Here is a 21,916-nt window from a genome sequence, read left to right as displayed (position 1 = left end):
TGAGAAAGATCCCAAAGGTTCTCCTGAGAAAGAATCTTACAACCTGAATGTTTGGGATTGTCACTGTGGGACTCAGTTTCAAAATCTGAGACAAAACAGTGTTTCTGTGGGGAGAGAAGCCAGTCACTGCCTTTGGAGAAGTTTAGAGGTTGGAGGGGTAGAAGATGGTAAGCAGAGACCACACAGAGGGCATAAGAGCCTTAGCTTTAGGGGTTGGGACCCCCACAACCTCAGCTCTGAAGTTCAGCCTCAATGGGCCTGTGCGGTAGGTAGGGCCAGGCCCTGTATGCCTGGATAGGCCCATGGCCAATAGGCCTTCTCTCTCTCTCTCCTCTCTCTCCTCCTCTCTCTCTCTCTCTCTCTCTCTCTCTCTCTCTCTCTCTCTCTCTCTCTCTCTCTCTCTCTCAAGAACCTGTATTGACAGTTCCTCACACAATAAGAAATATATAGGCTTATCTGGGTTTCAGCTAGCCTGAGAGGCTGCAGAGAAACTAGAAGCTTCCAGAGGCAAGACCAAGGAGGAAGAGAACAAAGCCAAGTAGAAACCAGAGATGAGAGCCCAGGCTGCTGCTAAGCCAGCTTCTCCCTCCTGCAGGACTGGACCTCCCAGGAGAAGGAAGGAGACTTGGGCTGTCTGCTCATCAGAGGTCAACTCCATAGGGTTCGTGTGACATCCGTTAGTGTTTCCATGTCAGCCCTCTCCTTCCTATAATAATTCTTTGCCTAATCTTGCTAGTGAAACCACCGAGTCAGCTCTTTTCCATGTGGCCAAAGAACTTAGAGCGAGTTGGTAAGGGGCACTGGACTTTCTCCAGTTTTCATGGCAGGCAAACATGTTTTTGCTTGATCTTTTTTAATTTCCCTAAATTTACAAGTCTCTTTGTCATTCAGTGGATCTTGACTTGCCCACCTGCATCAGAGACATTGTCAGAGCTAAGAACGTGGCCCTGGAGACCAAGGACTGGCCAGATAGGGCACTGATCACTGTCCCCAAACCTGGATGCTCCAAAGAAGAGGGCAGGTGGGGTGCGGACCCTCCTGCACACTCTACATGTGGTTGTTCTCAGACTCTTAGCAGAGAACAGGACCCTGTTGCCTAGAGTTGCGCCCTCCACACCCAGGCAGCTTGGAGTCACAGCCCCCATGGGGCCCTCTCACCTCCATGTCTCTGCTCACACACAGGCCACGACAGGTGCAGCAGCAGATGATCACAATGGGGGATGGGGCTACAGGTGGTGTGGGTGCTGGGGGAGACACTGGCGGAGGGGGTTGTCTCTTCTGTCTGGGCTAATAGGAAGGAAAGAAACTTGTCTGATCCTTGTCTGTGCCCTGCACAGCACTTGGCACTGTTTGGCCTCTCAGCTATTGTTTTGGAGTGAAGGAAAGATGTATCCCACACTTTGGGGAGGTTTTCTACAGGAATAAAAACAAAGAGCCCCCTCCCCATGGCTTTCAGACATGGAGCTCCAGAAAGTAATAACTGCCCACTTCTGAGCCCTTGGCTCTCCCGAGTCCAGCCTCGCTGGCAGCAGTCTAGCCTGGTTGCTGTACAGCAGGGCCAGTACTAGCCCATAACCATCCTTTCCATCTGTCTCTGGCCTTGCATAGCCATCCTCATCCAGGCCACTCTGCAGCCAGCACAGTCCCACCACGACAGGGAGGCTGCTCTTCTTCCAGCCCAAGCCCAGGCTCCACCTGCCCCAACCTCTCTCTGACTTCTGGTCCTCAGCCGACGAAAGCCACAGATACTTACCCATATTGTTCCAGTGCTTTCCTGGGGACATCCCTCACATGTCAGGGCCAGCTGGGACTCTCACCCTCCTTATCCCTCAGGTACCTAGGCTGACCCAGCCACCCCGTTCTACCCTGTCAGGAGAGACAGGGATGAAGACAGACCCACAGGGGCAAGAAGATCTCCAACATGGGAGCCAGGGCTTAACAGGAAATCCTGTTCTCAGGACCCCAGCTACAACTTCAGCATCAGAGTCCTTTGTGGTCCTCTGAAAACCTGAGTCAGTAGAAGCAGCTGCTCTCTCACTGAAACAGCTCCCCAGGATGCTGACTGTGTGGCCAAGACAGAAGGTCTTAAAAGTCTGGTAAGACACTGTCTTTGAGTGATGTGTCACTGTGAGCCCCTTCCTGGACCCTTTGAGATCCTCTCTGTCCTTCGTTCTGAGTACAGATGGGCCTTCTGATGCTTCTTTTGAAGGTCATTGTCCTTAGAGATGTGACAGTGTCAGCATCTGGAGCATGACTTACCTGTGGCTGGGGCTTGGGTGGGGGCAGCTCCTTGACAGGCTGGAGGGTAAAACAGACAGAAGAAGCTGGTGTGTGTAGAATGGGTTCTGCCTCAGCTCGGCAGATGGGGGACCCTCATCTGGAGCAGGGATGCACATATCCCAGAATCTATATGGGTGCCCATGTCTGTGCTGCTATGCCCATCAGGCCCCACCTGACCTACTGGAGCCCCTCCCCCCATCCTCTTCTACAGCTGGGGAGTGATGAGCAAGTGAAGTTGCTGATCAAGGAGAAGCCCAGCAGCCAAAGCGATTTGTACCTGGGTCTAGTCTCACCTGCACCAAAGCCCACACCCTTTCCCTCCTCTAATATAAGCTCAGGGGAGGTTGTCTCCTCTGACCTCCAGGCTGGCCTTGGCTTTCTTTACTGTCTGCTCCCCTGGATAGAGACGAGACCTGACAGTTCTGTCTTTGTGTCCTGTCATCCCCAGGGTCAATGGTCTCTGCCTCTCAAATGAGGGGGATGCTCCTGGGCCCCAGGCTGAGCAGCAGGCAAGGATACTCACCGGAGGAAGAGAGCATAGCTGCCAGAGACAGCCAATCAGCAATATAGTCAGCAGCAGGGCCAATAGGACAGGGGCAAAAATGAATCCATTGCTGCTTGGCTTCGGTTGCTCTGTGAACGGGATGGTGGGGATGGTGGGGATGGTGGTGGGGCTTTCAGTGGTTGTTGTGGTAGTCGTATGTGTTGTTTTAGTTGTGAGTCTCCTACTGGTTGTAGCTGTAGTTGGCACAGTTGTGGCCTGTGAGAAGGAGAGGTCATATGCCACCACCTCCAGAAACACATCCCACAGAGACCAAGGGTGATTGTGCAAGGCCCTCCTAGGGGTGCGCCCCGCTTGGTTTCTAGTCTCTCCTCTCTCTCTTATCCCTGGGCTTCTTGTAACTGAGGGAACACCTGAGGACCCCACCTCTGGCCCTGCTCCAAGGCTTTTGCCAAGGTAAGACTGTCCCAGGATCCTCCATAGTCTGAGGATCATGGACATCACTATGGCCTCAGCTAACTTTGCCCTGGGCTACCGGTGACCAAATCTCTGGGAGGGGCAGCAAGCCTGAGATGTGCAGGAACAGACTAAGACCTCTCTTCCCCCCCCTCCCAACTCCATACCCAAGCATTCACCCTTTTTCCCTCTGAGCATGTCTTGTGACCTAAGCAGTGTCCACTTTGCTGGGCATGTGGCAAGTTAGGAGTTCACAATCCTGGCTCAGGCTCAGGCCACAGAACTTCAAGATCAGGACTATGTTCCCAGTTGCCAAGTCAGCTGCAGCTTGTCCAAACCTAGAGTTCGAGGTTTGCTAAGCACAAGGACCATAGAAATAACTAAGAGGAAGAGCCTGGGACTCAGCAACGGCTTCATTGTAAGCAGAGACCCCTTGGAAGCCATCAATGACAGCTGCTGAAGACAAGCCTTCTCTGCCTCAGGGCTATGTTTGGGCATTTACTGCATGGGTGAAATCCAAGTCCATCTTCCCCGTTTACATGTGGATATGAGAGGTGAGCCAGGCAAACCTGGAGACGCCACTCAACACTCTGTGGGGTTCTTCTAAGCTGAGAGAAACTTTTCTTTTCCTGGGCACACAATCCTCTCACCTTGCGCTGGACTCAACAACCTGGCCTGAAGACAGGAGTCCCCGAAGTGCTTTGGGGGTCACATTAGTGTCTGGGGCTCCAATTCTTGTCACACATACCCTTACTTAAATGGTGAAACATCTGTATTCCGACCTGGGACACCTGCTAGGAAGGGCCATTTGCCTCAGACATGAAGGACAGGCCCTAGCAGACAGCTAAGTACAGGCCTCACTAGCCGTTCTGGAAACTGGGCTGTGTCACAGAAGTTGCTTATGTGTACAAGCTGCCCTTGGGGCCTGCCTAGGACCCCTCTGCTCTTTGACCTACCAACTAGATCTCCCCAACCAGAGGACCTGCACAGGTGAGGTTGCATCCCAACCCGGTACTCACACAGGGCTTGCTTGCAACGAATACATTGTTATTCAGGAAGTTTTTTCCATTGTCCAGGCTGAGTAAAACATAGATCACTCTAACAAAGAGAGAAACGGCGCGGGCTTGGCTCAAGGGATAACCCCAATTCTTCTCATGCTAACACTAAAACTCAGGCATTCTAAACTGCTGGAGCATGGACTTGTGGGTAAAGAGCACTCATTTCCAGAGGAGCTAGGAGGGAGTACACCACTGTAATGACAGTGAGGGGCTACAGACTGAACCATGAGAGGCACCTACACCATATGGCCTTTGCGGCAATGAGCGAAGGCGTTAGAGAGGTGTGCATAGTGTCACCATGGTGACCTTGTACCAGAGTTTGCGCTCTTATCCCAGAGAGATGGTTAAAGAACGCATCTTGGCCCTCAGCCCCATCATCTCCTGCATCCTGCCCTCAGGAGAGCCTGGGCACTGGGCACCAAGCATAGACTGGGCCAGGTGGGAGGGTACTGGAGCCCATCTGCAGGCAGATAGATGGTGCACAGCAGAGGGCACACCTTACATTCCAGACTACGCTGGTAAACACTGACCACTGGTCTCTTCCCTCAAGGCCTCTAACAATGGCCACTTACTGTCCTGGTTGGTCTACGATCGGTCCAGGACAAGTAGCAGTTGTCCTGGTTAGATTGGTGGCTTTGACATCTGAAAGAAAATGGCAAAATTACCAGTGGATGTGTCCTTCTGTTACCTTTGTCCTCTACCTGCAGGGCTGATAGTCTGACCAATAAGGAGCTATCTCTTCCCTGCCTTCTTCAATTCTGCTCAGCACCTCAGCGCCAAACAGCAATCTGGTGCCCAGCAGAAGCAAAGAGCAAGAGGCTCTGGATCTCAGGGCTCACCTATTAGGGGCTGAGATCACATTCTACTTTCATAACATAAGTGCACGCGTGCGCACACACACACACACACACACACACACACACATGAACACATGCACGTGTGTGCCATACACATGTACACACACAAGCATGCACACACATATATATACACACATGTACCATATGTACAAATACACATATGTGTACATGCACACACATGTATATTCACACACACACACAGCATGGGGAAATTCTGCTTTTGTAAGAGAAAATATATGGCATTTGACTCTCTGGATCTAGCTAATTTTGTGATCTTCTGCCCATTCTCCTGAAAAAAATGACATAATTTCAATGTACAGCTGAGAAAATCCACTGTGAGATGTGGACACAGTAAGCCCAGTAAAGCAATCAGACAGGGAAAGAGGAGAAAAGCACTCTAAATAGGTGAAAAGATAAATAAAGTAGGAGCGTGGAGAAGACAATTATGGACAAGGGAGAAGAATATAGCATCAGATTAGTAAAAAGGAGGAAAAAACAATAATGAGAAAACTTGAAAACAATTACATAAATGCAAGGAGGAAAATTAAATCATGAAAAATACAAGTAATGAAGGTTTAAAATCAAAAAATAAAGACAAAATATTACTAAAAATATGGTAATATGGAAAGCAGGAAAAAAAAAAGACTTCCCTCCACTCTGAGAGAAAAATCTACAGGCCACTGAGGGATTTTGAGCGGGGAAAGGAGAAGTGTCCCCCATGGAGGAGCTCCCTAAGTGATGGTCCAGTGTCCAGTACTCAGCTCTGAAAACATGTACATGCAACACTGAATGGATTCAGCAGGTTGTACCATATGTATGTAACAATAACAATTAAAGAAGGCCAGGAATTTGAGAGGAAAATATTATAATTAAAAATAAATTAAACGTCTGCCCAATAATAAATAAGAATTAAATGAATGTAAGGCAAAGAATACAAATTTTAAAAATTATTTAAAAAATAAAACATTAAGTTTAAAAGAATGCTGGTAAAAGTGCCAATGAAGGAGGCAGGACCCCAATTATGTCAGCCAGGCCCTGCTTTTCACTTGAACACACTACCTTCTACCCAAGTCAGTAAGGGCAGGGAGACTTGACTGAGAGAACAGTGGCCCCACTTACCTTCGAAAGTCATGACTATGCCACTGAAATAGAACCTGCAAATAGCTTCTTCCTTCCGCATGGTGAAGTCAAAGCCGTATCCACGCAGTACCACCGGGTTTGATACTGTGAGGACAACATTCAAACCGTCAGGCGATCTGGGTGCTCCGTTCTTTCAGATCTAACTTTTCAGGGCCACCCACCACCTAGAAAGCCTCCAACAAGGGAGAATCTGTGTGTGAACCAACAACTGTATTGGTTCTACTTGCTTGACAAGCTCCTTATCACGGCAGTGGGGTTGCTCTCTCACGTTGATATCCGTATACAGGAGATAAGGCACAGGCAGCTGGCTAGCTGTTCCCATGGGAGCCATGTAGGCTTTCCTCAGCTCTGGCCCCTGTACAACCACCTCAAGGCACATAGCCAGCTCATCCCTATGCCCCATGCATTTCAGGTGCCCAACGGTAGTTGGCCAAGAACTCTCTTCCCTCTTCAGGCCCCCTGGATCACAGGTTGTCTCCATGCTAGCCATAGGAAACAGCCCATTCCGTTTTGTTTGGGTTGCAGCCTCCTGTCTGGAGTTCCCTCCAAACAGGCACCCTGTGTGTGACAGGTTTGCATAAGACAGGCAACAGTTTAACAGGTCCGTGGTTGAACTGAAGTCTGGAGGCGCGTGGCCAGACACCAAGGCCATTTTGCTATGGGGCAGTCAGAAACCATGCAACAGTCAGGAGGACTGTGTGGCTGGGCTCCTTTACCCAGAAGCAGAAGAGAGCTCGTAGGGAAAGAAGGCCTCTTCCCTTCACTCTCCATACAGCGGTCTCCTCTCTCTTACCCTGTAGCGGGAAGGAGAGAGGGCCTCATAGAGCCAAGAAGCAGAATAGAAATATCAGGACCAGATTCTGTCTTTAGCCCCTGCCATCTTCCTGGTGCTACATCTGCCACCACACTATCCGTTGTCTCAAATCTCCCTGATAGCCTGTGCATGCCATTTCTACACACAGCACTTTGTCCTGAGTCACAGAGATCAGACTATATAATCATAGTCCTATTTGCCCAAGCCTAGAGCAGTAGGGCTCCATGACAGAACACAGACATCAGGATCCAACTGCCTAGGCTGAAGGAAGTAGAGCAACGCAGGCCTCCCGACCCTGCCTTCTTTTGCAGGACACAAATGCCAGCCATGTGGAGACCAAGCCTGAACGCACTATGATCCTCACAGGAGAGGCAGCTTTCTCCCAAGGCCATACAGATGTGCAACCTCTGTACACTGACCAGAACACTGGAATGCGCAGATGTCACCCTTGTCAGCTACTGTCTTTGGGGTCAGGCGTTTACCATTTCAGTGTTGAGGTGAAGTGAACATGGCTATCTTTGTAGACATTTTGCAGTCACAGAGATACACAATCACAGAGACACAGCAGGTACCTTTCAGATGTACATTGTAGCACACCCAAATATCACAGTCACCCCACGAATGCTCATCCCCCCACATACACATCACCCTTATCCATTTTCCAACATGTCTATGATCCATGTACACATAGTACATCCAAGCATGCACACCAGGTACCCTATGGTCATATCATCACATTATATAATAACAACATAAAACACGTACACATAGAATATACACCTATAAAAAAACTGCATGCACACAAAAATTTACACACCACCCAGAAACTGATATGTGTGCATACTTATTATATGCATATCACGCACATACCACAAACACACACATATGCATGCAACACATTTGTCCGCCTATAACACAGTGGTCCTCTCAGCTCTTACCTTTTATACATATAATGCGTGTCTCTGAAGATTTAAGATATGGGCAGACCTTGGAAGCTATCTGGAACACAGAGAGCAGTAAACAAGGGCAGGAGCGTTAGCCTCGGGAGTGCTGTGAGCTGGCATGCCCTGCCTATTCCCAACGCACTCACTGGGTTAATGAGGTCCTTAAGGTTTTCAGGTTTCTTATATGGAAAAGCATTTTCTCGTTTGCCTGCCAGTCCTATTATCTACAAGAAGGAAGAAGTGACTTGAGCATCCAGCCAGGAGCCATGATTCAACCATGGCTCAGACACTGGCTTCTGCCCACAGCCCAAGCTTTGGAAACAGGAAGTTCTGGGGGACTAATCCCAATCACATCTGCCTTACTGCAGCAGTAGCCATCTGTTGCCCGTATCCCTGGGGTAGACGAAATGATTACCTCTGGCTGGGGGTTGCGGGGATGGGAACGTTCCTCAACTAAGCTCAGAGAAACATGTGGTCACCTGGACTGTTACCTGCTTTTCCTCGGAGTACCCCGTACCCACACAGAAAATGGATGCTCCCTGTTTCCGAGCATAATCAGCCTAAGAGAGAGAAAGAGTTACAAAGCACCAAAGTGTACAGCATAGAAGAGACACAGCTGGAGATGGCTGGACTCACCTCGCCCAGAGAATAATTGTAAGCCTCTTTACTCAGGGGGCCGTTGAGCAAGGAGATAATCATGCTGGGACGCTCGACACCTGCAGGAAAGCAAGGGACTGCAGAACTTCTGGAATCCCTACAGGCTATCAGGCCCAACACTACCCAACCACAGGCCTGGTCATCTCAACATCTTAGCCACTTGAGTCAGGAATGCAGACTCGGTGTTCCGTAGGGTGAAAAGAGACTTTGCTCATGACCTATTCTACAGGAGACAGAGAAGTCCAGGAACAGCCTACAGAGGAAGATTTGGCTGTTCCCCCAGGGAAGCCCAGTCCCTGCTCAGGATATGGGTGTATACCCTTGAGCAATGGGAGCAGCAGAAAAACCCTCCTGCTGAGGATGCTCAGTGAGTCAGGTGGAGACTGGTGCTGATGCTGGACACAGTCCTAGAGATGCCCTGTTGGTAACAGTGGGCCAAGTACATCAGCACTATATGTCAGGTCTTAGGCAAGGGACTTCACATCCCCTCCTAATCTTTTCTTGCCTGCTCCCACATAGTCCTGACAAGCGCTATAGGCCTACACTCTAGGCCATGCATATAAATGGCTCCTTGTGCTGTCTTATACATGGGTCCAGGAGACAGGTCAAGAGAAGAAAGAATTGAAAAGGGAAGATCTGGCAGCCATCAAGCCCTGGTTTCCATGTGTGGGTCATTGTACTTTCCCCCTTTCTGGTCACAAGCCCATCTGTAGGCCAAAGACCTCAGCATGACCAAGACCTACACATACAGGGCTTTCTGCCCCTTCTCAAAAGCATCACAAGCGCCGCACAGCCCACAGGAGCCTTCAGGCTCACAGAAGGGACCACTGGATCCTTTCTAGCACTAGATAAAAATAGAAGAGCCCTGAGGAGCTGCATCTGCAGTTTGCAAGGAAGCCTGGCTCTGTGGGGACCTGCCCAACTACAGTGCAGGCAGCTCACCTTCTGAGTTGACCTTTTTCATCTGATTATTTGCCTGTAAGGAAACAAAGAAAAATGGGAGACATGGTGATATGACCCTATGGTACTCAACCAGTAGGCCCTTCTAGCCCGCCACACCTTCCAAATTCCTCGGAAAATGTCCAGATGTCCTGCAGGTATGCTATACTTCAGCCTTTCAATACCCTTAAGAATTTCTTCTCTGAAAAATAAAAAAAGTAAAAGGGAAAGGTGACGTGAAGACGACAGACAGTGACAATATGTGGCTGTATCAGAAAACATGGAGATGAAAAGGTGAAGTCTAAGTGTCAGCGGAGACCCTGGGATGTTAGTGATGCCTTGTCCACACTTTGAGGTGAAAGAAGGTGCCAGGCAAGAGGCCCATCTTACCCCTTCTTCTCTGGGGATTGCATGATCACAAAGCCAGCTTAGGAGAGGGATAGAAGAACAGGGAAAGTTCTCAGCCTGTGTCTGAGCCATGGACTCTCATGGATACCCATCCTCCTAACAGGGACCCTGGGGTCAAGGTCACCTTCCTTTCTGAGTAGTCTTTTACTCAATGGTTAGGGTAGCAGGGATTGTGTCAGGCTAGGCCACTGCCCAGCTCCTCCTGCCCTCACTTTCACAGAGCCCTGGTCTAAATCCATATCTTCTAGTCTGCTAAAGGCACCAGATAGTCTACTTAGATGTGAGCCCACCTGGGGACTCCACACGCTCCCGACAGAGAAGTCCTGAACCTGGGAATCAGGCCCTGAGGGCTGTCCATGAGGCACCTGTGTTGTTCCCTAGGCTAGAAGCCACATGGCCTGTCAGGTGCTGTTAGAGCACACTGAGGTTGTCAGAGCTAGGTCTAGTAGCTGTTCTGACACAGGAAGTGGGATATGAGGATAATTTAATGTGACAGGACCACATAGACACAGCAAGATGACTCACAATTAACTCTAAAGTGGATTCCTATTGGGGACAAAGAGAGCTTGCCATGAGCTAAGATCTAAGAGTCTTGTGTCTGGTACCGTCCAGCCTTGGGAGTATGAGAATAACACCCGTTATGCCCAGTGGGGTCGAATCACAGCCTTCTAGACTCAGCCCAGCTCCACCCATCTTCCCAGCCCCTACTGCCTCTCTGGGCTTCATACCAGAATCTTTCCTATAGATTTTCTCTTAGCCGCCCCCAACCCAGTCAGGTCTCTCTCTGAACGCAAGCCACAGAGCACATCAGATCTTCCCTAGACTCCTGCAGCCAGCAGCCCTGTTCCTCTTCCCAGATGAGCCAGAGCTGTCACCTCCCTGGGCCTGGGACATGCTTTCTTTCACTTACTGCTCCTAGACCCTGGACAGAGGTTTCCTAGCCCTCCAAATACCCCTAAGCTTAAATGTCCATGCCCGTCTCTGTTCCAATTACTCTGTATTGATTCCCAGACCAGGCAGCCAAAGCTCTTCCTCCTAAATAGTCAGAACTTCTCAGAATACCTTTCTCTGGTATTCTGGGCACAAGTAGGTCACCTCCCTCTGTGGGTACCTGCTCCACAAATCTACCTGTAATATAAAGGCCAGCCTTGGACCCTTGCTCCTACCCTGGGACTCCTTCTTCCCAGAGTGGGCCTCAGCTGCTTTTACCTGGACTCCAGAACCTTCTTCTCAGTTCCCAGCTATCCCTGGAAACCAGATGCTGTGGACCCCAGTGGGAACACTCATGAAGGTCTCTGCAAGTGCTCAGTTCCATGGAGACCTGGGATACCAGCCCCACGTTAGCTTTCAAGTGAACACTTACTTGTCCCCAGTGATGGGCAGGATGATGTTGCCTTTGCAGGAGAAGGTGATGATGGACACCCGCAGATCCTGGCTGGGAGGAAGCAGATGTTTATGAGGAGCCACCACCGTTGCATTGCATGATATCATCTAGATGCCAAGGAAGGTATTCAAGCAAACTTCTCTTTTTCCTATTCTCATCACTTCCACCCTGAGGCCTTATCAAGTAGGCGTAGGGACTTTGAGGAAATTTCATGAAAAATTCCATAGTATACGGAAACATGGCCATTGGGAAAAAGAGGAGGCCAACTCAACCCCCTACTCCATCCCTGTGTTAGAACACACACACACACACACACACGCACACACACACACACACACACACACACTTACACTCATACATATGCACACACTCGCATACACACCAACCCACGCTGAACAAGCAACAAAGCTCCGTCCTCCTCAACTCTTGACTACTGTCAATTTTTCATCATCCCAGCCCCCCTCCCCTGCCCTCCCTTTCTCTCCCTCCCCCCCCCCCATTCACTGCTCTCTTCCGCAGGACCCTGAGTTCCCCAGTAAACAATCATCCCTAGTTCCTGACACAGCTGGATCTCAATCTTGAGCTTGTTTCTCTGCTTTCCACAAAGCTTCTATGGCCCCTCATAACTCACATCAGAAAATCTAAGGCCCTTGGCCCGGCTCAGTGAGCCCGTCTGCTTTTGTTTCCAAACTGACCAGCTGTCCCTTGACTTACCTTCCCTCACCAGCCTCAGAGAGGATCCACTTAATTGAGACCACCTGAATCTTGCCCTGTCCCTAGCTTCTCCATTATTGAAACTATCTCATGTCCACGTTCTTTTTGGATAGCATCCTGACTTCCTTTAGGAATCATTGCTTTTTCCTTTATCCTTTCCATGGCTTGGTGCCTGTCCTTTTCTTTTGACCCCAAGCACTCTGTAGCCAAGTGCTAGCTACTGAGATGCCAGTCAGTCTCCCTATCCTCCCAGGCCTTCCAAGCCTGAGGGGCCCTGGAAGATGGATTTTTTTCCCTATAGTACACCTAGCTCCCAGGCAGGAGCAGCAGGAGGTGCAGACACCTTGTGGAGCAAGTGCATTGGGTTCTCTGCTCTGCTCACCACACCAGCCTGGGTCTGTGCTCCCTCTCTGAGGAACTCTTGAGTCTACCAAATCCAAGAAATATGTCCTCTGCATGACTGGATGCAGCCCCCCACCCCCAGCCCTGGCATCACAAAGCAGCCTGCAGTATAAAGTCATACTTTGTTATTCTCTGCAGCATATCCACCACAAACTTGTGAACATATGGCCAGGCATTCATCATGTGTTCAGACCTGAAGAAAAAAGAGACATCCCTCAGTGTACAGGGGGTTCCAGTGGGCCTGCCCCTTTTCTACCTCCCCCTACCCTTCCCCCCCCCCCCCTCACCATTTATCTCCTTCCTTCACAAGCTGCCTAGGCACCACTAGTGATGACCATACTAGAAGAGCCTAAAAAGCAACTTCCTTCTGACACAGCCGTGGGCAACGGTGGCTCAACAGCTCCATCTGCTGGAATTGAAAGGACCCCAGGCGCTTCCAAAGTGGGGGAAAAAAATGACAGTTTGCTGCCTGAACAGTCACACAAAACTCTCTATAATGTTGGAGCATTGTCTTCAGACTTCTGGCCCAATTTATCTGGGAGACATATTTGTGAGGCAGGAACTATTGAGGACCCTGTCTTAGCAGAGTTTGGCCGTCACCTCTGCCTGTATCCAAACTCGCCCGTTTTTAGGCAGAATTCTGTCTGTGGCAGAAACGAGGACATTTTGCCCAATGGCTTGTTTGCCACATTTGAAGCCATCTCCATAAGGAGATTCTTGGATGCTCATCATCTTCTTTGATATAGGCTGGGTGTTGTGAGAGGACTTAACCTGTCTTATTGCCAATGAATCTTTAAAACAATAAAAAACATCTTTAATTGCCATATTCTGTAGGTCTCTGGGGTTTTTTGAAGACCTTGTCTAACTACTTTACCTTATCTATCTATAGAATCATATCTGTTACACCTCAGGTGTAATTTTATTCCTTCTCAAGTCTCTGATGGAGTTGATGACCAGAAAGTTTAGTTTTACAATTAAGCTTAATTGTTTAGAGGTTAAGATGATTTTAGGTCTAGATAGATAGATGGTTTAAATTGATAGAGATGAGATATGATAGATATTGATTTTCATTCAAAGTTTTAGACTCACCAAGATTCACCAAGATAGGAAATATTTTTTCCTCCAAAATGCTATGAATATAACACATATATAAACTCTTTCACATTTCTATTGCAAATCAGTTCTAAAATTATTTTTAAAAATCATAGCATCCAAAATTGCACCCTCTCCCCTGGGCTCCATGTTTGGTCTATAACTCCATCAGTTCCCTTGGAGGCTACACTGGCATTAGGGGCTCCAGGAAAGACACAACCCACTGGCACCTAACACCTAACACCTAACACTCCTTAAAGCCTGTCCAACAACCCAAAACTGCACCCCAGGGGTCTCCATATCCCATCCCCAACTCTAGCAGAAGACTCCTCCTTTACTGGAGGCCACACCATACTAGGAACTCCACAGAACAAACACATGCTCAGAACTCCAGAGACCACAAGGTACTTGGAACCCCAGAGGCAATATTGCCACCCAAAATCCCAGAGGTCCTGCAGTCAGCAAAAACCCCAGAAAAGACACCCTGCTGGACCTGAGGACTCACTGGTCACCAGAACCTCAGGCCACTCAGGCTAGAAGACCATAGAGGAAACAGAAACAAACAAAAGCATCCAAATGCATCCATCTAACAAAGATAAATTCAGAAATCAGCACCTACACCAATAATAAGCACAAAACCTGGATGGTTAGAGGCCAGAATAAGAACACAATCAATAACAGCCAGGGCAATGTGGCACCACCAGAGCCCAACTTTACTACACCCGCAAGACCTGGACAATCCAATCTAGCTGAAGCACAAGAAAATGATGTTAAACCCAGTCTTATGAATATGCCCTCAAAGAGGAAATTAATAAACTCCTTAAAGAAATCCAGAAAAATATACACAAACACATGAAGGAAATGAATAAAACTGTTCAAGACCTGAAAAGGAAAATAAAATCAATAAAGAACACACAAACTGAGGGAATCCTAGAAATGGAAAATCTAGGTAATTGAACAGGAAGTACAGACTCAAGCATCAACAGCAAATTCAGAGATGAAAGAAAGAATCTTAGGTGTAGAAGATTCAATGGAAGAAATTGATACATTGGTCAAAGTAAATGTTAAATCTAAAAATATTCAGGAAGTCTGGGACACTATGAAAAATAAACCAAGCCTAAGAATAATAGGAATAGAAGAAGGAGAAGATTCCCAGCTCAAAGGCCCAGAAAATGTTAAACAAAATCATAGAAGAAAATTTGAAAAGATCCCTATAGACATATATGAAGCTTATAGAACATAAAATACATTGAACCAGAAAAGAAATTTCCACAAACACATAATCATCAAAACACTAAATGTGCAGAACAAAGAATAATATTAAAAGCTGCAAGATAAAAAGTCCAAATAACATATAAAGGCAGACCTATTAGAATTACACCCAACTTCTCAACAGACTCTAAAAGCCAGAAGGGTCTGGAAATATGTCTTGCAGATTCTAAGAGACCACAGATGCCAGCCCAGTCAGAAATATATTATGTCCAGAAAAACTTTCAATCACCATAGATGGAGAAAACAAGCTTTTCTATGACAAAACCAAATTTAAACAATATCTATCTACAAATACAGCCCTACGGAAGATACTAGAAGGAAAACTCCAACACAAGGACATTAACTTCATCCAAAAAACAAAGGAAATATAATTTCACACCAGCAAAATCAAAAGAACACACACACACATACACAACCACCACCAGCAACATTACAATAACAGAAATTATCATTGGTCACTAATATCTCTCAACATAAATAGACTCAATTCCCCAATAAAAAAGACACAGGCTAAAATAATGGATGGAAAAAAAGATAAACATTGCCTCAGAGTAAAGAGCTAGAAAAAGATTTTCCATGTAAATAGACCCAAGAAACAAAGTGGTGTTGTCATTCTAATATCTTACAAAATAGATTTCCAACAAAAATTAATCAAAATTGATGCGGAAGGACACTTTATATTCTTCAAAGTAAAAATCCACCAAGATGACATCTCAGCTTTATTCTCCAAACACAAAGGCACATTTGTAAAAGAAACATTGTTAAATCTTAAATCACATGTCAAACCCCAAACATGAATCATGGGAGACTTCAACACCCCACTCTCACCAATGTGCAGGTCATTGAGACAGAAACTAAACAAAGATTAATGAAACTAACAGATGTCATTAATCAAATGGACCTAACAGACATCGACAGAATATTTCACCCAAAGAAGAGTATACCTTATTCTCAGCCCCACATGGAACCTTCTCTAAAACTAACCATATACTAGGTCACAAAGCAAGTCTCAATAGATACAAGAAAATTTAAATAACCCCTTCTATCTTTTCAGAGCACCATGGATTAAAGTTAGACTTCAATAACAACAGAAATAACAGAAAGCCTACAAGCTCACAGAAACTGAACAACTCTCTACTGAATGACCACGGGGTCATGGCAGAAATAAAGAAATTAGAAACTTCCTAGAATTCAATAAAAATGAATGCACAATACGCCCAAATTTATAGAACACAATTGCTAAGAGGAATGTTCAAAGTACTAAGTTCCTTCATAAAGAAATTAGAGATCTCATACTAGAGACTTTAACAGCACACCTAAAAGATCTAGAACAAAAAGAAACAAACATACCTAAGAGAAGTAGATGGCACAAAATAATCTCAGGGCTGAAATCAATCAAATAGAAACAAAGAATCAATGAAACAACAAGTTGATTCTTTGAGAAAAACAAGACAGACAAACACTCATCCAAACTAATTAAAAGAGTTGTAGAGAAATGTTAGTTCAAAACATGGCTGTTCTGGCAAAAGATCACATCCAAAAACCTTCTAGGTCTGTGTGATCTAGCTGGCAAGAGGTTACATCCAAAGATCCTTCTAGTTCTGTGTGACCCTGCTTGAATACAAACCCACCTTTAATCCAGGACACAGAGGCAAACAGATCTGAGTTCAAGACCAGCCTGGCATAGAGCAAGTATCAGGTAAAGAAAAGCTTAGAACCAAATATGGCAGTGCATGTCTTTAATCCCAAACGAAGGTAAAGTTAGTTTGTAGAAGGAAGCACCCGTGTTTGAAAGTGATGTCTAAGCGAGTGGCAGAAAAGGTGACAAATCAGAGACTACTTGACAGGATAAGCTATGTTCAACTCACAAGAAGAGAGAGGAAAGGGAAGCTAGTTAAGAGCCATTTTACCAGGACAGATATAGAGAGATGGGTTTCAGAGAGAGAGAACTCAGGTGAAGACAGAGTAGACCAGAAAATGAGAAGTAGCCAGAAGATTAGAGCAGATTTCTGACTTAGTCTGAGGCCACACAGAGTAACTCAAGGGCCAAAAGAGAAGCCAGATTAAATAAATCAGCTGGGAGAAGAGTTTGAGCCAGAACAGCTGAGTTGATCAGCCAGCCCAAGAGCTCAGAAAGATTGTACAGAGCTTAGAAGCTTCCAGGACTAGGCCGAGGTTAGCAGAAGGAGCCAGTAAGCCTCCCAGATAACAACTGAGTCAGGAGAATAAGTTACTTTTACATATGGCAGCCCACGTTGGGTGCCAAAATATTGTCTTAATTGAAAATCCTGGATCATCCTATTTTACCAATAAAGACTAAGGAGCCAGATGATGTGGTGAGAAACCTGCTAGCTCAGAGAGGCAGAGAAAGCATCCAGCTGAACTTCCTACTCAGCTCATGTCCCAATGGAGAAGGCCCAAAGGCTCACTAGCTCATCTGACAGCCCAGGAAGAAAAGTTAAAAAAAAAAAAGACAAAAACAAACAAACCAAAAACAACAACAACAACAACAACCCAAGATTAAAAGTCTGCTAGCTCAAGGCAAAAAAAAAAAAAAAAGCTCAAGAGCTAATAGCACCAAAGACCTCATCCACTTCTACACTCTGCCTTAAATATCCCTTCTATTCTTTAACCTGGTTTCTTGCTCCATCTCTTGACATAGGGTTAACTTTATTAAATCCTGTGTGCTGATAGCTCTTGGATGAAAGGTGTGTGTAAGGCTGGCTGAACTACTCTTAATCACCCGTTTACAATAAAGAGAAAGTTCTTGGATTAAAAGTGTATTAGGGCTCAACCATGAGAAACAGAGATTTACAGTTCGGTCTCAGAAACCACAATAAGACCAATGAAAGATTTTTACAGTTCAAAATCTCATGGATCACATTTAGATCAATTATTCTGCAACAAAAAATCAGAGAGAGACTATCCAAACTAACAAAATCAGAAACTAAAAGGGAGACACAATTTCAAACACCAAGGAAATTTAAAAAAAAAAATGCATAGGTCTGACTTCAAAAACCTATGCTCCACAAAATTGGAAAAATCTGAAGGCTCACAGGGACCCAGAGTATCTATCCTATTCAAAGGAGGATCTGGGATCCAGAACTCAAGACAAAATGAAGGTTCAAGGACAAAGGGAAGAAAGGCCATTTCACAAACAGGGGCCAGAACTTCCAGAACATTGCCCATTTGTGTATTAGTGATGATCCTTGAAGGTTGTCTTTGTGTTAGTATCTGAGACCAGAACATCATAGTGATACAACCATGATAGGGGGAAGGGGGTAGGACAGAATGTCAGAAAAAGCAAGCTAAGTAAAAGCTAAGTGCTCTTTTCCTTTACTTATCAGTTGATAGAGGATCTATAAACCTCAGACAGAAACAGAAGATACTCAGTATAATCCTCTTAGTGCAAAGAAGGCTATAATATCAGTAGGAAAAGTCAAGAAGACTGGCACGTAACTGCCTTGAGGGAGGGGAGTCAGAGAGGAATTTGACAGGCACCTTGAGTTGTATGATGCTCATTATAGTGTTGGATGTTAAATTTACTCTCCTTCGCTTGTAAACCAGCGGGCGGTGCAAGTGAACAGGGCACATTAATAGGCTGCAGAGTTAATGATATTTCACGGCCCCTACCTGTGCCCAGAGCCCTTTCCATCCATCACAGAGATGGGTTCATTCCCTACTATACCCCCACAGGGGGACCCTAGGGAAGCAAGTGGGACACATGAACAGGGTGGCTGCTGAAAGGACTGTTCCAACAAGGCTGTCAGCCCCACAGCCCCACAGGGCCCACCCCTCACCTGGCCCTGATACCCAAGGGAGAACACTGACCTCAGCAGAGATATGTGTCAATGGGACAAGATGTGCCCACTGTTTTTGGAGGTCTCTGGGCTGGACTGAAGAAGAGACTTCTCTTTAGGTGGATAGGGAGGCTTCCTAAGTTGCTGGCCTATCTTAGAAGCTAGAGAGTAAACCCATGTCCCTTCGCCCACCCCTGTTCAAGAAGAATGAGAGAAATGAGAAGATAAAGGTCTGGACTGATGAGCAGAGCCCAGTCTAGGATGCCTGGTCTTGTCACCAACAAATGCACTGGTCACCTTGCCAACCCAGGAGTGAAGCTTCTCTGCAGCCGAGGATGTTTGAAGATGCAAGCATTTCAGGGAGTCCAGACAGAGCTTCTCCAACTTTCTGCTCTGGTTGAATGGGTAGAGTCTGACCCTAGCCTACTAAGAAGTGCAGAGAAAGGAGTCCAGGCCATCTCTCCCAGCCCTGTTCCACCACCCTTTCTTTCTCTCATCAGGCAAGAGGGACCTAAGAACTAGCCCAGGCTACCCAGAGCCACAACTGAGGCAAACTCAGTCCAGGGGACTATCTCTGGATCTTGCTGTAGGAGAAAGAAGTTGACAGCCTAGGTTAGCCAAGCAAGGCCACTTGGTAACAAGTCTCTGCAGAGCCCCTTAGCGGGCTGCTCACATAAAGAGGACTCAGCTCCTAACAGATGATGGGCTGGAGGACAATGAAAACCCTGATGGGGCAAGATGCTAAGGAAAGAGCCATCAAGACGCCCAGTGGTGGCCTCCCTAATTTCAGGAAATAAGTCAGTCACAGAGGCTAGGTTCTGACCATGATGACCCCCTACAGAGGCTGGGCCCTCAGTGTCCCCTATAAGGAAAAGGCACTCACTTATCCAGAACAAAGTAGACGTCCGGGGTGGCCTGGCATACTTTCTGATTAGAATTCCTTCGGTGCCACATATGTCTTGGGTTCTGGTCTTCCTGGTGCTGGAAAGTTCTGGGGCCCAAATCAAGTTCAGGGTAGTTTTCCCAGGCAGCATACTGGTACAGGAAGTCCGTTGTGCTAAGCAGTGATGGAGGCAACATCATCAGGAAGAGCACAGAGTGAGGTCCCCGAGGGCAGAAGCTCAGCATTTTCTTGGTGGTCTTTGTGATCCTGTGTAAAGTCCCAGATAGGCTAATCACAGGCCACCTCTGGCTTCCTTCTTGGGTGCCTCTGCCTGCACTGAGGGACACTAGCCCTTGTGTCCTCTCACCAATGTTCACTCTTCTATCCACTTAGAGCATAGGGACTGGGGACAGAGTGAGCTGGGGCATCCTGTCCCTCAATGCCTGCATAGCCCTTCCCCCAACACCCTGGGTTATGATGGATAGGAAGGTTGACATGGTGACTTTGTGACCTGCCCCTCTGCTCAATGCGCTGCATGCTGACAGTACCAGGTGGCAGTCACAGGACCTTTGGTGTCAGATAAGGACCTTCTTATTCCTTACCTAGTCAAGGAATATAGACATTTTACTCATTGAGACAGTACTTCCAAATGGCCAAGATCACAGGTCACCCTGAGAGAGGAAGTCCGGGTAGGATATGGGAAGCTGTTTGTTGAGTCCCTAAGCCAACCAGGTGATGACAAAGTCTTGAAGAGGGCGGAGATGGTAGATTCCCGCCTCCATCTTCTGTGAACAGGAACAATCCAGTCATCCACTGCTGTGTGACAAGCCACCCAACCTCAGTGACTTAACGACCACTTTGTTATATTTGAAAGGTGGCACCCTCGGGAAGGATAGGGAGGAGAGTGTTCGGGCTCCCGGGGAGACCTGAGCAGGGAGGCAGGACTAAGAATTGCCTGGAGGCACCCTCAGAGGCACCCTGGCTAAAGTCCATCTCCTTCTTGGACCCTGTGGCCTTTCTCAGTTGTCAGTTTCTCAGTCAAGAGAACCATAATATGCTGATGGGGAAGTACACCGGATCTCATGAACTCTAAAATACCAACTACGTACGATAGTCTTATTGTTTCAAATAATTCCTGAAACAAAACAAAGGCCCACCAACCCGATGCAGTGTGCTGTAAGGCCTTTGCACGCTCTAGGGCTTCCAAAATCTATTTTAGACTTATTAAGAACAGTTTCATCAGATTTGCTTTTGTGCACATAAAACAAGGAAAACTAAACTGTGCGAGCTAAGCCTGTTCGCACTCAGTTGCAAGGCTCCGAAACACTTTTAAATACAGTCGTCTGGTCCACACTCCCCTCCCCTCTGACACTGCAAGTGCTGTGATGCGGCAGAGTCTTCGAGGGCAGAGCCCACCCATAATCCTTTGAGAGCTGAAGGCTGTGTCCATGTTTCTGAACTCCCTCTGCTGCCCCGCAGTTCTGTCCCGCAAACATGGGTGATGTCATAAAAGGCTCCACATTTTGACCTTGCTCCCAGTACATACCCTCGAAGCTCTGAGCCTCCCATCAGAAAACTCAACTCATCTGGATGCCACCACACAGTAAGGACACCCCAAGTCATAGATGTCACATGTGCTAGGGTTCCAGAAACAGCCCCGAGGAGCATTTGGAGCCCTCCAGCCCAGGCACCACAGGTGACGGCGAAGAAGCTTCCAGATAATTTCAGGCTCCACCAAACCCTACCAAAGTGCTGAAGTCTTTGCAGGGGGCCCCTGTCTTGGGACCCCTTGCATCACCCTCCTCAAGGGTCTAACACATAATCTGTGAGCACAATAAAACAGTTCTGCCTTAAGTCACCAAGATTTGGCAGCTTGTCACATGACACTGGATGACCGGACTGTTGCCACTCACAGAGCATGCTGGGAGCAGACCACAACCTCCATCCCTTTCCAGACCCTGTTATTGCCTGGCTGACTTGAGGGCCCACAATTGGCCTCCCACTTCTCACACAGGCTTCCTGGTCCTTTGACAACCCCCCCCCCCACACACACACACACTCAGTGACCTGGCAATTTTCCTACCTCTGCCTGGGTTCCTTGAAGTGGCCTCTAAGGACTTCTACGAGGAGCTGTGATGATGAACAAGGGGCATTACCTGAAACCTCTGCAAAGGCCCTATGACTGCCACATGGTACTGTCAGCATGCAGCACATTGAGCAGAGGGGCAGGTCACAAAGTCACCGTGTCAACCTTCCTATCCATCATAACCCAGGGTGTTGGGGGAAGGACTATGCAGGCATTGAGGGACAGGAT

General features: G+C 47.2%; 1 protein-coding gene across 7 annotated transcripts in view; it reads right to left on the bottom strand.

Annotated features, from left to right (window-relative positions):
- Positions 1-21,916, bottom strand: part of LOC311605679 (anthrax toxin receptor-like) — a 32,636-nt gene that overhangs the window by 4,165 nt on the left and 6,555 nt on the right. The window contains exons 1-16 of one of the 7 annotated variants that reach the window (XM_084796388.1): positions 21,686-21,771; positions 19,603-19,776; positions 12,677-12,748; positions 11,419-11,490; positions 9,768-9,849; positions 9,651-9,684; positions 8,688-8,767; positions 8,543-8,611; positions 8,198-8,275; positions 8,046-8,106; positions 6,273-6,377; positions 4,869-4,938; positions 4,258-4,336; positions 2,804-3,040; positions 2,260-2,298; positions 1,159-1,287 (exon numbers count right to left, since the gene is read on the bottom strand). In XM_084796388.1, the coding sequence (XP_084652514.1) occupies positions 1,159-1,287; positions 2,260-2,298; positions 2,804-3,040; positions 4,258-4,336; positions 4,869-4,938; positions 6,273-6,377; positions 8,046-8,106; positions 8,198-8,275; positions 8,543-8,611; positions 8,688-8,767; positions 9,651-9,684; positions 9,768-9,849; positions 11,419-11,490; positions 12,677-12,748; positions 19,603-19,673 (1,278 nt within the window). In that variant the 5' untranslated portion in view covers positions 19,674-19,776; positions 21,686-21,771. Of the gene's footprint in view, positions 1-1,158; positions 1,288-2,259; positions 2,299-2,803; positions 3,041-4,257; positions 4,337-4,868; positions 4,939-6,272; positions 6,378-8,045; positions 8,107-8,197; positions 8,276-8,542; positions 8,612-8,687; positions 8,768-9,650; positions 9,685-9,767; positions 9,850-11,418; positions 11,491-12,676; positions 12,749-19,602; positions 20,019-20,204; positions 20,283-21,685; positions 21,772-21,916 lie in introns of those variants that run through there. The other 6 variants (XM_084796385.1, XM_084796390.1, XM_084796389.1 and 3 more) reach the window with 6 other exon arrangements.

This window comes from Acomys minous (genome assembly GCF_964271855.1).
Source record: "Acomys minous genome assembly, chromosome: 9".
Classification (NCBI taxonomy): domain Eukaryota; kingdom Metazoa; phylum Chordata; class Mammalia; order Rodentia; family Muridae; genus Acomys; species Acomys minous.
The sequence above is the reverse complement of the archived record's forward strand: the minus strand, read 5'-3'. Positions and strand labels throughout refer to the sequence as shown.